This window comes from Onychostruthus taczanowskii, unplaced genomic scaffold, assembly GCF_017590055.1.
Source record: "Onychostruthus taczanowskii isolate IOZ18803 unplaced genomic scaffold, ASM1759005v1 scaffold63, whole genome shotgun sequence".
NCBI lineage: Eukaryota > Metazoa > Chordata > Aves > Passeriformes > Passeridae > Onychostruthus > Onychostruthus taczanowskii.
The window spans coordinates 3,269,435-3,284,425 of NW_024504012.1; the positions used below are offsets into that span (position 1 = coordinate 3,269,435).

Here is a 14,991-nt window from a genome sequence, read left to right on the forward strand (position 1 = left end):
GCGCTGAGGGGAGCGCGGCCGCCGCCATGTCCCAGGCGGACCCCGAGCTGCTGCTGCGGGAGCTGGACGGCTGGGACTGGGAGCTCTGCCGCCGGGAGCTGCCCGCCGTGCTGCCCCGGCTCCTGATATCCTTCCCAGCAGGGCTCTGGGGTGGCTGTGGGAAAGGCACAGGAGTGGTGTTGGAGGGGGGTGTGTGTGTGCATCCTTCGGAGTTCCGCGGCTCCACCGAATGTGTGCGAGGGAGAGCGGTGCGACCTTTGGGAGGGGCCGGGTGCCGGGAGTTTCGCCTGGAGACGGGTACAGCTTTTCTCTGGAATAAAAGATTCATAGAATCTAGAACATCGCCTGTGGTTCATTTAGCACTAGAGAATCCCCGACACATCTCTCACCTACTCCCCCAAAATCCAACCCCCTAAAAAGAACCCAAACCACACACCACCGAAAAAAAAAATAAAACCCAAAAAACCAACCCCTCATGACTTACTCTCTAATCCATTGTGGAAATACTTTATTGATCCTGTGGGTACTCCGGGCTATCAGCCTGCTTTGGTTGTGGAGCATCCCCACCAATTTCTTGCAAACATGACACAGTGCTAGAAGTCACTGTGGCTTCTGCAGGTGCTTTAAAGATAGCCTTTATAGCAGAACAAGTTTGATTTTCTTTAACGTTTTTACTCAATGTATGAAGAGTCTGAGGACTGGACTGAGCATATTCGTAAGTAATGGCTAAGACGTGCCTCTTCCTGTGGAGCACCGTATTGCAATTGCATTAAAATTAAAATCACTGCAGTGCTTAAAATACTTCTGCTACAACTTTTCAGAGTCTTCAGCAATCCTGCTGGACCTTCCTTGCACACTCCACTAACTGCATGTTTTTAAATGCCCCTTTACTAACTCTGCATCTAAGGCTGCTTTTTCCTTTCTGCTACTGCTGATCTTTAAATGCACAAAAAAAGGGTGGTTTTCATCTGGTGTTTTACTGTCTTCTGGGTTGTTATCTTCCGAGTGACAAAGCTAATAGTTTAAAGAAAATTAGGCTAATATGTACCTCTTTATGAGTGTTGCTAAAACTGTTACATTGGACATTATGTTGCATTGTAAAATGTGCTGCTATTTGCAATTTGGAATGGGGCAAATACTGGATCTGCAGGCTGGCAGTTGTGCCCAGCCTTCAACTAGGTTTAGTCAGGTGTGCTGCTATTTTTGATGCGTTTGTGCATGTTGGAGCTATTAGAGTTACTTGATTTTTTGGATAATATATGTGTGTTTTCATGCATTTCAGATAAGGCAAATGCTCTGTTGCCTATCTATAAATCAAGTGCCTGATTTGTTTTTGTTTTCTGCGGTTCTTTATTTCCTCTGGCAGGTTGCTGTATATTTCTGAGAATTACACATTGTAAATGTTTTTCTTTGCAGGTATTTTGAGGATCCTGACTGAAATGTTTTTGCCACATATCAGCCTTGAAGATGTGGAACAAATTTTTTTCTCAAAAGTATTACCTAAGGTAGGACAGCTTCTGTTAACTGTGGAATTGTCTGTCAGTCCAGTGTTAGAACCTGCTTAGATTGCAGAGATTCTTCTTTTATGGTTGCACAATATCTATGGGATACAAAAGTTGAAATTTACTAGTTTAGAGTTTTCAGTGTTGTGTTGAATTGTTTCTGTGATTGTTCTCGTTCTTTACAGTAGGGACAGAATCAAATATACAATGTTCTGCTTTCTATATTCAGCAACAGACTTGGGTTTTATTTCTTTCTGAGAAGATTGGGCTTTTTATAAAATTACCAAGGTGGAGAATTTTTAAGTGAGAAAGCTTCTCAGTAAGCTGAAGAGCTCAACACTCCCATATCACAAATGAGTGTTGTGAAATTTGTAAATTAATGTAGTGAATAATCTTTTAGACCATACTGACCTCATACATGTTTTCTTTTTTGATTAAATGATGGGGAATTTTGTGCCATAGGTATATTAAAATTGGTGCTTGCATTTTAAGTGAAATAAAGAGGTGCCAATCAATAACTTAAGTTTCTGACTCAGAAACTGATTTAAGTTTCAAGACTCAGCGTGTCCATTTTAAGAAGCCAGTAAAAATGGCCACTTGATTTTCCTTTCTCATATTTTATCTCAAGTAGCAAATTTTTGGAGATTACAAGCAAATTGTCTCATAATAGGCATATCCTGAAAAAGGACCACTGTTTGTCCTGCATGTGCCTCACTGTCTTTGCAGTCTCAAAAGTAACACTCATCCAAAAACCTCAATTAAAGTAGGAATAAATGTTGTCTGTATAGCACAGACTTTTTTTTCAATGTATTCAAAATGTTAATCATGATTCCCAACAAACAAGTATTTTTTTTATGGGACAAATGAAAGTATTTTTTAAATTATATGGCTTTAACTAAGTAAAAAATATTTGGTAGAATAATATAATATATTACATTTAATAAATAATATGAAATAATATATCATATTATTTCATATATATTATAATATATATGAAATATTAATAATGAATTATATATTTCAAGCAAATTAGGTGTGCAGCTTGTTTTAGCAACACATCTTAGAAAAAATAACAGCTACAGTATCTTCTGTCTATTTTATATATATATATATAAATAAAAATAGTTTTTTAGGAATAAACGTTGTCTGTATGTCACAGACTTTTTTTTCAATGTGTTCAAAATGTTAATCATCATTCTCAACAAACAAGTATTTTTTTATGGGACAAATGAAAGTATTTTTTAAATTATATGGCTTTAACTAAGTAAAAAATATTTGGTAGAATAATATAATATATTACATTTAATAAATAATATGAAATAATATATCATATTATTTCATATATATTATAATATATATGAAATATTAATAATGAATTATATATTTCAAGCAAATTAGGTGTGCAGCTTGTTTTAGCAACACATCTTAGAAAAAATAACAGCTACAGTATCTTCTGTCTATTTTATATATATATATATAAATAAAAATAGTTTTTTGCTTCTTGTTATATCATGCTTTATGTCTGAAATGCTGGAAAGTGTTTTCTGCTGTAAGTTCTCTCTGTACCTCCCTGCCAAGGCAGCAAGTAGGTATAGAATGGTATTATTATTTGTTAGTTTTGTTTAATCTTATTATTACGTGTACACTTGTAACTAAAATGTTCTGGTTTTGTTGTGTTCTGCCAGACTCTACAGTTCTTTGACAACTTGATGTGTGAATTATCCAGCAAGGCCAAAGCACTGACCAGCCAGAGTACAGAGGCATGCAGTACTGTGAGGAATCTGCTACAGGCAAGTCCCATCACATAAGCTGTCAAAGTAATGTTTACATCACTCTTTGCTTTTACCTAAACTACTAAAAGGTTTTTAGAATGTTTTTGCCAGCTACTGGTGGTTAAAATGGGATTGAATCTTCCTTTGTAGTTGAAGTTCAGTTAATGTTTTGTAAATTATTTGATTACATCTAGCGTGTGGTGCTAATAATAATTTTAAAAAATCATCTCAAATCCTGCTCCAAGTCCCTCCTGCAGGTGGAATGTGACTCCCCGTATTTAAAGAGTGAACCCGACCCCTGTTTATATATTCATTCTGAATTTTAACATTTTTGTAAATTGAGAACAATAGCGAAAGAAATCAGGAGTTTTCATAGAGGATATGGTGTTGGAGAAAAGCTCTGGAGCTTCATTCATCTTTAACAAACTCCTTGTTATGCAAATAGCAGTGAACTTTGAACGCTGTGAAAATCCAGGTGTGGTTGAGCTGAGAAAAGATGCTCGTGGAGGTGTTGCAGGGGTGATTGATGTTCAGTTTCCCTCAGGCGGCGGTGCAGCTGCTGCAGGCGCTGACGGGCTGCGTGCGCCGCGTGTGCTCGGCCCAGGAGCTGTCCCTGCACAGCATCCGCTCCCTCCCGCCCTCCGTGCTCTGCGTGGTGAAGAGCACCTTCACACACTGCAAGGTAGGGCTCTGCTGGGAGCACACGGATCTGCTGCTCCTTGGCTTTTGGGAAACACTTCGCAAGAAGATCTTATGTTGAAATCATACTGTTGTTGAAGTGTAGTTGTAAGGCGAGCCCAGTGTGGGGAGTAATGTGCTTTGACTCCATGATTCAGGAGGTTGACCAATTGTTTTATTAAGCTATACTATATTATATTAATGCTACACTAAATTACATATTAAAGAATACTATATTAAAAGAGATACTAAAGAAAAACCTGTGGCTGTCTGCAGGCAGCCAGGGCACAGCTTTGATCCAACTGGCCAAGGAATCCAAACAACCTTCATCGATGCCCAATTAACAAATCACTTTGGGTACACAATCTCCATAACACGTTCCACGTGTGCCAAACAACAGGAGTAGTGAATAGAGAAAGAATTGTTTTCTCTTCTTCTCTGAGGTTCTCGCTGCCTTCCCCAGGAAAAATCCTGGGAAAGAGAATTATGTCTCTCTCTGTTCAGAGAATGTGAATACCACATTAAAGTATTATTCTTTTAATTTTAGTTGTTAAGTCCTTTTCAGAATGCACTTAGTGCACAAGTACAAAGATGATTTTTCAGCTGTCTGCCCAGCAAATCTGACCTGCTGGTGAGAGGCTCAGACTGGGCTATTTCCATCCTTTGCATGAGTGTTAACTGAACATTCTGCTCAGGAGCAGAGTGCTCTGAGGGATCTGTGCAGTCCTGATGGCTACAGTATTTACAGAGCTACAAGTGGCAAGTTCCAGAGTGGGTTGAAAGTTGAGATTAGCAGCTTTATGTTGGTTACAGTGAGCAGTGTGTATCAGTTTCAGATATGGACTGATCTGGATTTTCAGGTGCAACAGTAATTTCCTCTAATCATTGAAAATAAAACAAGATTATCATAAGGACACACTAATTTTTTGTTGCCTTTCATCTTCACTTTTAATATTTCTTTCTTATGGGAACATTTACATCAGTTTTCCATGTCAGGACTCAAACTCAGGTGCCATATCTTTATGTAGTAATTCGAATTTGAAAGTATTGGGAAGTCTTGGCATGCTGCTTCCTTTGCTGCTGTCCTTGTCCTGTTTGGTTCAGAAATATGATCTGAGGTTCATACATGGAGGCCTCATCCAGAGCCCCCTAAACTCACAAGAGCCTGTCAGACCTTGTTAGTTTCCCACGAGCTGCAGGTGAACATATTTTACATGGAGTGCTCAGGGGCTGTCTATTGAGTTAAAGTAGGTACATCTGTGCCTTGTTCTTTTTTTTCCAGAGAAATGTATGGCAAAGCCCTTGGTGTTTTCTACATGTGAAAATCGGGCTGTGAGTCCTGAGCTGTTTTAAAAACCTCTTCCTCCCCATTTCAGGACAGTGAATCAGTGTACTATGGGCACCTGCACTTAATTTCTGACCTCCTACAATCCATGTTCAAGGAAACTTACTCCCTTCAGAAACAGCTGATGGAACTGGTTGATCTGATTTCCATAGGCTCTGCTTCCACTGAAGATGACATCACATATATGGTGTCAGGTATACATGGATTTGATACTTTAATCTTGCTCAGTCTTTTTTTTCTTTGGAGAGTATGTTTGAAATTTTAAAACAGGTTTCTGAGTGTGCTCAGTCCTGACCAGCTTTTCAGAAAGCAGCATTTTGAACCTGAAATATTTCCATTTTTCTCCTGAAGCTGTAGGAATGTTATGTAGATTTATAGGACAGGGGCAGCACCTAAAAACTGAGCCATTTTCCTAATTCATGTCAGTGTGTTGGTATTCTCTCAGTATTCTCTTGGGATTGCTGTGAGCTCATAAATCTGATTTAACTCTGTTGCTGCTGCTGTTATTTCCTTAGTAATCCACAGTGTGCTGGAAATCTGCTCTGTCATTTCCAACATGGACCATGCTCTTCATGCCAATACGTGGAAGTTCATAATCAAGTATGTAGCTAAACTCTTTGGGTTTTATTGTATTGCAGTTTTTAATAATGAATGTCTCATTTGTTTTGTGCTCAGAGTTTCTAATCAAATTAAAATGAGAGAATTCAATGTAGCTATTTAGTAAGGAAATTTAGAAATTTAGCCAGGAGGTATTATTAAAGCACTGCCAGTGAAAGCAGGTAGGAATTGGTATGAAAAGTAATAGAAAACTTGACTTTCTGTACTGCAATGCAGAAGAAAATTTGCAGCACGGTTGTCTGAGTGAGGAGCATTCAGAGGTCTGACCTGCAGTTCTGGAGATGTTTTTGGCTTGAGTTGGCTGTCTCAAACTTCCATCCTGCCTCTGCCCTGGCTGTCAGCCATGGCCATGGAGAGGGTTGTTCTCTCTGTGCTTCTGCTTTCAGTGTTCATGGATATTGCACCAATCACTGCTGCATAAAAGGCTAAATAGAGGAATTAGTTATTTGGATTTGTAAGAACTCCTTGCACAATCACTTCTGACAGTTGAATACCTGGTTATATTCCTGTCTTTCAGGCAAAGCCTGAAGCATCACTCCCTGCTGCAGTGCCACCTGAAGCACAGTGACATCCTCAATGGCCTGTGCAAGGACATTCTTCTTTCTTTTGACTCCTGTTTGCAGCTGGCTGAGCAAATGAAGGTGTCAGAAATACAGGTGAGTAAAAAAGCTCCCAAAGCTGCCAGTGAACCTGAGGAGGAGAAATTCTTTGTGCTGTATTATTGCTTGGAGTAATTTGGTTTGGCTTTTTTGGGGTGTTCTTTATTTCATGACAGAATACCTTTGAAGCCACGTGAAAATAAGGCCCACAGCTTTGTGTAGATTGAGGATGTTTTAGTGAGACACTAAGTTTTCACCGTGCTATGTGAGAATTTTTTTGTATTTCCTAAACTGACAATGTCCCAAGGTCAGGCAAATCCTTAATATTGCTCTGAAAGTGCTGAAGCATACATACTGAATATTTTTAAAGTTTTCCCCCCCTAGCTTTAGAGTCTGTGGAGAATAAAATGTGAAATAGGTTTTGAACACTGTTAGCAATCTAAATTCCTATTTTACTCTATAGCAATTACTCTCTATTAATTTTTGAACTGCTTCTTTTGGACAGGAGGGCACTGACTTCAGGCTGTTCCAGAAGACAGTGAAACTGTGCAGGTTCTTTGCAAACTCCCTTGTACACTACACCAAGGTAGGTTTTAATATTTCAATTCTATCTTAGTATTAAATTTAAGCCTCTGATCTGCAAATGGAATAATTTTGTATTGTGTTATATCTTAATGATTTACAGCTATCCCGTATGGGCAGTATAATTAAAATCCATGCATAACCTGCTTTAGTTCTCCCACCTGTAAATACTCACAAGCCTGTGCAGGGTAACTGCAGGGATTTTCCCAGAAAAATAAACTGGAACAGCTTGTTTCATGCAGTGGCACTGAGGAGTTGGTAGGAGATGTGCAGTAATTCATGTAATTAATCATGGATTTTATTTTAAAAGTACCACTCAAAATTGCTGGCTTTTGCAGGAATTTCGTGCCTGCCTCTCTGATTCCTGTTCTCAGTTACATCAGCTCTTTCTTCAGATATACAGGTATGTGAAGTACAAATAATTGATTATTGATAGTATCTTAATAACATTTCAATATTGCATTCTTAAATTACAAATATTTTGAGATGTAAAAATGCACTTTTCATTCCAGAGTTACCATCTTTTTTCATGTACAGAAAGCTAAAATATTTTTAATCAATTAAGTGGTTTAGTGTTTTATAGTTACCTTAAACCCCATTCTTGATCAATACTCTGCATGTCCCATAATGACAAACCATTTACTTTGTTGCAACTACTTATGCAAGATTCATTAACAAAATTATGTGTAGGATATACAGAAAAAAAATTCTACAACTAAAGGCAGGTGTCAGCAGTGCTTTTTGACAGATTATTTCTGCTTTAAGACAAACTTTGTAAAAATTTGTCCTGGAGAAAGAGGGGATCAGAAAGAGTGTTCTGAAATTTTTCATAACTTTACTGTTGTGTTAATAATTTTGTGGAATTTCACAGCAGGACTCTGGTTTTCCTGGAAGCAGCTGCTCTTATAATGCTGCACTTATCAATGTCTGCAAGTGGTTTATCACTTTCCTTTCAAAAAGTTTCTGCAGTGGTGGGGAAGCATAAGAGAACCCAGACTTTATATTAATAATTGTTTATTCTATGAAATCAGAGGGCTGATTTCTGCCCTTTCTGCCCTTTCCTTTGTTGGAATTCACACCAGGCTCTGTGGTGAGCTGTGCACTTGAGTTCACTGCAATGTTCCACTGCAAGATTGGGTGGATATTTCTTTATGAGTTTCTTCTTCTAAGTTTACTCCCCTTGTAGGTTTTTCTCAAGTGGAAGGTTATAAATTTTTATTCACTCAGGGAAACTGAGTGGGATTTTTGAGAAGGAAACTAGCATTTTTACAGTTCACTTTATAATCTGCAAGAGTAGAAGGTTTTAATTTCATGATCTCTTGCTTTATTCTCATATTGTTTCTTTTTTCTTTTATTGCCCAAGGTGTTTTTTCTCCTCTTCAGAGAAACTGTGATACCTTTTTAGGGTCATGTGTTAAGTTAGTGCTGTGATATTTATGGCTGTAAAATCGTGTATAAAGGCATTTTCTTGGCTTTTCCCTTTCACTTGACTCTTTGTGATCTGATATGTTTTTTCTGAGAGATGTTATGTATTTTACACACATTTTCTGTGTGTAAGGTTTTCTTTAAATGGTTAGTAAAATATTGGATTGTGATGCTTACTTTAAAGGCTAGATGCAGAGTTGTAACTCTTGGGCTATAACAGATATTCTAAAATGGGAAGCCTTTTCTGTCTTTTATTTCACAGGAACAAGGAAATAATGAATTTGCCTTTTTATAGTTCTTTTGGAGAAAAGTAGTATTGCTGATAATGCTACTGAGAATATTTAACTTCTTTTTTTTTTTTTCCCTTCTCCCTCAGCAAATTTCCTCCCAGTCTTTATGCTCCAGAGATCTTGGAAGTTCATCAGGATGAAATATCCCAGGTTTTTCTTGTGGCTCTGGACCCTCTCATCACCCAGCTCCTTCCTTTTAGTCCTTTCATGGAACAAGTGTTAAGTGAAAATTTAGGTGGGTTGAAAGTACAATCCCAGTGTTGTCTGAGGGATCAGCATTGACATTTTGACTTTCTGGACCATAATATTCTGTACTCACTTGCTTGTCTCTGGTTCTTCTGTAAGTGCTGTGACAGAGCTGATTGCCTGCTAACTTGGATGGATTTTATAACAGATAGTTTATGTTGTTGCTGGATTCAACTTTTCCAAAGTACTCACAGCAACTGCACTGTTAATCAGATTAACAGAAATCCTGTCAATTCTGCTCTTTTGCATAATTTCAATCCACATTTGCCACAAACTTTCAAAGTAAGATGGATTTTTTTTCTGCTGTTCTATTGGTAGGGGAAGACAGCTTTTTTTTTTTTTTTAATAAAGTAAATATTTTCTGTGAAAAGTAGCATGCCTGGGAAAATATCAGCTTTTTGTTTCAACAAGCTCTTCTCCTTGATTTCTGCCCTGACCAGCATCTCACAATTCTGAGATAGCTCATCAGTTTGCCTCTACACTTGCTTAAAAGCCAGTTTACACACACTGTATGTATATCCAGGCAACTTACTTCACATTTGAAACCCAAACTTCTACAGGTCTCCCTCCTGAGCAGCAGCTGCCCCAGTGTCTCCTCCTGCTTACCATAATGGACAAGCTGTCCTCTCAGCCAGAAGAAGTGCAAACTCTCTGGAACACAGGAAAAAGGTACTAAAAAGGTTTTTGTTGTAGCTCTTCACCACAGCAGTCAAACAGGCTCAGTCAAAAGGGGCTCAGCTGCTGGAGCTTCCTTTGCAACTGAACTTGGAAAATTGTCACTGTGGATTTCCATCCTTATGCCAAGACTAACAGGATCTGATGCTCATTGCCTCAGGAGTGAAGGATACAGAGACAGAGATGTCTTTGTTTTTTCAGGGAAGGCGTGGTTTTTAGAGTGCTTGTAGGGCAGGAATAAGGCTCTGAATGTAATTTGTTGATACTTCACTAAGTTAAAGTCTCACACTTTTATGCCTGAACCCTCTAATAATCACCCAAACTGGTAAAAGAGGAAGGCAGTCAGCAACGTAAATCTGGCGTAAAAGCACTGAACTTATTGCTATCTTTTGTGCCTGAAGACAAAGATTTTGTAATACCAATCTTGCTTGCAGGATTTGGGACATACATATCTGTAACCAAACTGTTCTTTTTTTTGTTTGATTTTTTTTTCCTTTCCCTCTTGCAGCCTGTCTTTGTTTTCAGCTCTCTTCCTCAGTTTCCAGCAATGCTGTGGGGAGCTTTCCCTCCCTGTCTGTGTGCCAGAGGTGGTCAGTACGGGACAGCCAGCAATTCCCATCACCCTCTATCACTATGTCTGTGTCCACCTGTGCTCCTTCATTGCCTCCACACTCCCATCACACTTCCCTCAGCTGGTAAGATTGGGTTTTGCTTAGCAGTTCTTCAGCTCTTTTGGCACATAGGTGCTTCTTAAAAGGAATGGGTTCTTTCCAATGGTGTGGCTCTGAAAAGATGCTCAGAGAGAACCATCTCAGAGACAGTTTTGTAGGAATCAGCTGTGGCACAGTTGCATGGCTGGAGTTCAGTTACACAGCAAATGTCACTTCTGGGAAAGGGCAAAAGAAAGCTCTTGAGGACCTCAGTGGTCTTGGCAATTTTTCTTCTCTTTCAGAAGGTCAGGTTGTTATAAAAGTTCAGTGCTTTCTTTTCTGTGGTATTCAGGTTGTGATGATTTTCCTGTTTCCCTCAGGAGCGTGCCCTGCTGGAAGCTGTGCTGGGTCCCAGTATGATCACATCTCTGCTAGCAATGGACTCGTGGTGCTTCCTTGCCCGGTAAGATGCTCCTAGAGCAAGTCAAGCAGGTTTTCCACAGATCCACTTCATTCTGTTGTTGTACATAACTTGCAGTTTGCTTGGGAGAGATTTTTGTAAGACAGAATTGTCCCAGAACTGGATTATTTTCAGATACAGAACATATTTTGAAAATTAGGAGTAGAAATGGTGTAGCCATTTTTATGTTCTTGCAAGCAAAAGGAACATAACTGCTCTCTTTAATAACTGATTTTTGAAATGGTTGTCTCAAGTAAATTGTGTCTCTGCAAATCAAGTTTAAATATGTTAAAGGAAATTGCAATTACTCAGACCAGATTTATGATATTTAGTCTGTAGAAGAATAGGAAGTACAGATTCACAAGCTGCTGTCTCTCATGTTTCAGGTATGGAACAGCTGAGCTGTGTGCTCACCACGTTAATGTGATTGCTCACTTGGTAAGAACCTCAGTGATGTTTGCAGCTTGGCACCAATTTTAATCTGAGTGCTACTAACAAAGATTCAAATGGAGATTTGAATTCTTCAAACTAGCTTAGTAATTAATTAGCAGAAGCAGTACAGTGAAAATATAAACCAATATGCCCTGGGCTTAGTAATTAGCAGAAGCAGTACAGTGAAAATATAAACCAATATGCCCTGCTTATTTTATTTACAGTGTTACTGCTGTGATCCCAGATAGCAGCTCTCAGAATATCCTGTACAGAATTGGTTTGCTCAGTGGTGATTTTTCCCTCAGTGTGATGAGGTGCATTATTCCTTTATCCTAATGCAGGTGAAGGCTTGGCCCAGTGACTGCTGCCAGGTCCCTGCCCTGGGTGTGCTGCTGAGGCGAATGCTGTTCCTGATGGCTCCAGAGCATCAGGCAAGTGCAGCACCAGCATCTGCTGTTGTCAGTAGAAGAGATTTGAATCCGTGCCCTGTGTTCAAATATCCCTTTTCAGTTCTGGAGAAGTGACAAGATGTTGAGTGCTCACTTGCTGCACTTGCTGTTGCATAGTCTAAGTCATTAAGTCACTAAGTTATTACTTACTGTGTGTCCCACTTTGTGCAGGCGTGCTCTTCAAAACAAGAAAAGCACATTGACCTTTCTAAGAGTCTTGCTGGGTTGCAATGAAGTCTTTTTTTTGACAAAGTATGAAAACAGCACATCTCCCAGATTGTGTCCTGTGTCCTGTCATTGCATCTGTGACTGATGTGAGTGTTCTCGTGACATCAGGTGTCAAGAGGAGTGTCCTGTCCTGCCAGTGCCTCTCTGTGTGCCCTGGAGGGGCTGAAGCCCTCTCTTCTGCTCACTAGGGCCATTGCTTCAAGCAGCTGAAAGAATCAGTTGCCTAATCATTCTGATGTCCTGTATGAGACAAGGGAGGTGGCAGTTTCTAAACATTTTTCATATAAAAAGATGGATTTTATTGAAATACTTTACACAAATTGTTTCACGTAATAAATCCGAAGCAAACCGGCGGCGCATTCTGGTTTCTCATCTTCCAGGCTTATCAAATTGTTTTCTGCTCTCTTTAGATTCTATTACCTTTTGTTTCCAGGTAGAATTTGCTGACGAATTTCCTCCTGAGGAGGTGGAGAACTTGGCTGTGTGGCAGCACGTGTCCCTCAGAGCCCTGAACCCTGACCTTAGGGCACAAGCGGCGTCTCGGCTGTGCGCGGCAGGGCTCGCGCGGTGCCGGCAGTGGCTGAACAGCAGCCGTGCCTTGGGAGGGCTCCCACCTGTGGTAAGGAGATCTGCTTCTCTCTGGAAAAAGGAATGAACTCTAGTTTTTCAAGCTGCAAGGGTTCTGTTATTCAGTCTGTTGTACAGCTTTTTGCCATGCCTGGCTGGCATATGCGTAAGCAAGAACTCTCATTTTAATGTTTTCTTGCAGTATGCAGCACCTTAGGGCCTCTGCTGTGCTAGTGGAGGTTCTGTGATTCTCTAGTTAGTCTAGTTGTTGTTTGCTCTCTAGCTGAGCAGATGTATTTTTCTTCAGAATTTCTCATTTATGCTGTACCTTAACATACAATTCCTCTTCAGTTTTAAAGTTCTGGCTGGTTTCATGCAGCATCATGTCTGAAAGATGCTCACTGGTCTCTTTGATGAGGGAATGTGAGAAACCAGAGGCTTCCACATGAAGTGTCTGCTGCCAGACTTCTCCTGCCAGTGCAGCAAATGACCTGCAGTGTGTGTGAAACTCAAAGGAGTAATGGATGGTTTCCCAGCTCTGGAATCTTTGTTGGCTGCTCTCCTGCTGGATTAGCTGTTCTGTACAGCTGAGGCAGCACATTGGGCTTTTTGCCACCTTGTATCAGTTTAGATGTTTCATCTAAATGAGCCTAGGGTTTTGGGTTGGTTTACATGTAATGTGTTTTGGTTGGTTTTACACATATTTTCCTCCTAGAACACTGCCCTTTCTGTCCTGCTGGCTGCCTGCAGTTCTGCTGATGCCACTCTGGAGGCAGAACTTAAGACATCTGTCTTGGGAGTGCTCAGTCAGTTCTGGTCTTTTCTCCAGGCTAAGCAGGTAAGAGAGTTTGCTGCTCCAGCAGTGAAAGCATGTCTTGGTGCTGTTTCCTCAGGTTGTTACTCATTTGTTTGACTTGGATTGGACTGTTTCAGTAAAGCACAGTGTACCAGTGCTGCCCATCTGCTCTCAGCTGTTTTATCTGTAGGGCAGGCATGAGCTCTGGGAAGCTTGAGTTTGAATTTCCTGAATGTTTCCTGTGTGGTTCCTTGTTACTCCATCTGTTACTCAGTGTCACATTCAGACTTGCTCAAGGAAGAAGCCTGAAATACCTGATTTTACTTCATAGCCATTACAAATTTGGTGTATTTTAAATATTCATCAGAATGTGACCAAAACTCAGGGTGATTTGATTAGAGCACAGCCCAGCACATGGAGACACACAGGGCCAATCACCCTCCTCCCAAGGTGGTCAGGCAGTGTCCTTGTGACCCTGTACCTGTTCATGGCTGCAGCTGCATAAAGGAAAGAAAACAGGGATTTTTATGTCAGGGTTTTCATGCTCCAGATTAAAAAATAAAGTTTGAGAGTGGGAGTGAAAAGCCAACAATGTGCCCCTTCAGAGATCTTTTCAAACCTCAGCCATTCTGTAAGGACATTTGGCAACTGAAAGTGAAAAGAAATAGTTCAGATAACCTTGAGGTGCTTATTTTAGTGAGTGGTGGAAGGAGAGGAGGGTTAAGAAATGTTCTTCAAAAACATCAAAGAAAATGGTCTCATAAAATATGACTACCTAGAAATACTGATATGAATATTTCAATATTTTCTTTTCTGCTTACAATGCAGTCTTTTATATGTTTGCAGTCAGGCTAACAATTTTGGAAAGCTACTGTAACTTGGCATTCTCTCTGAAGCAGTTATTCCATGAGCTAAAATGCAGTGTTGCTGATATCTTGTGCTCTCTTTAAGGTCTCAGATGAGCCATGTCTCCAGAAGACACTGTGTTTATTGCTTCACCTTTTGGAATTTTCCATCCAAGCATTAGATGCTCAGCTGATGACCCAGGTAAAAAAAAATTCCTAAAACACCTACCACCACCTTATTAATAATTCACTACATGAAAACCAAGCTCTTTGTGATTTGTTGAAATCTCAAATGAGTTATTTCATGGTCTGGCCTTCTCTTAACAAGGGAATAATCTTCCTTGATTACTTTCCTGGCCTTTAAACCAAGCACATGGCATTTTGGTTAACACTGCTTTTGAGAATCCCTTTCCCCTGTAAGATAATTGAGATGTAAGGAAGTGTGATAGAGATCATGCTCATTTCTTTCTAAAATGCACCCTGGCCAGTTTTATTGGAGTTGCAGCATACCTCCTTCAGTTTCTCAGCTCCATGTGTTTGGATTTAAAGATGAGCCTGCACAGTTTTCACCTGCAGTCTGAAGGGTTTTGCTGGGGTTTGTCTCGTGCAGGTGTTTGCACTGCAGTCATCCCTGCTCCAGCTGCATCCCCCGGATCACGTCCGGCTAGCAATGGTGGATTTTCTGTCTTCCATGGGAAAGGTGTTTATTCCACAAGAAGCACAGGTAAATGGGATTGTGGCCTTAGTGAAATTGCCTTGTCTTTTGATAAAAAAAATCTTTTATTTAAATATACAGTTAAGGGATCAAGTTCATGAAATAGATACAGGAATT

The 14,991-nt window shown here is 39.9% G+C and overlaps 1 protein-coding gene across 4 annotated transcripts in view; it reads left to right on the forward strand.

Annotated features, from left to right (window-relative positions):
- Positions 1-14,991, forward strand: part of CUNH1orf112 (chromosome unknown C1orf112 homolog) — a 17,576-nt gene continuing 2,585 nt past the window's right edge. The window contains exons 1-20 of one of the 4 annotated variants that reach the window (XM_041420043.1): positions 1-125; positions 676-715; positions 1,417-1,505; positions 3,188-3,292; positions 3,819-3,956; positions 5,329-5,491; positions 5,813-5,897; positions 6,433-6,571; positions 7,020-7,100; positions 7,435-7,499; positions 8,898-9,046; positions 9,618-9,726; positions 10,241-10,427; positions 10,763-10,845; positions 11,229-11,280; positions 11,616-11,705; positions 12,385-12,570; positions 13,234-13,356; positions 14,266-14,361; positions 14,770-14,883. In XM_041420043.1, the coding sequence (XP_041275977.1) occupies positions 27-125; positions 676-715; positions 1,417-1,505; positions 3,188-3,292; positions 3,819-3,956; positions 5,329-5,491; positions 5,813-5,897; positions 6,433-6,571; positions 7,020-7,100; positions 7,435-7,499; positions 8,898-9,046; positions 9,618-9,726; positions 10,241-10,427; positions 10,763-10,845; positions 11,229-11,280; positions 11,616-11,705; positions 12,385-12,570; positions 13,234-13,356; positions 14,266-14,361; positions 14,770-14,883 (2,193 nt within the window). In that variant the 5' untranslated portion in view covers positions 1-26. Of the gene's footprint in view, positions 126-675; positions 716-1,416; positions 1,506-3,187; positions 3,293-3,818; positions 3,957-5,328; positions 5,492-5,812; positions 5,898-6,432; positions 6,572-7,019; positions 7,101-7,434; positions 7,500-8,897; positions 9,047-9,617; positions 9,727-10,240; positions 10,428-10,762; positions 10,846-11,228; positions 11,281-11,615; positions 11,706-12,384; positions 12,571-13,233; positions 13,357-14,265; positions 14,362-14,769; positions 14,884-14,991 lie in introns of those variants that run through there. The other 3 variants (XM_041420044.1, XM_041420045.1, XM_041420046.1) reach the window with 3 other exon arrangements.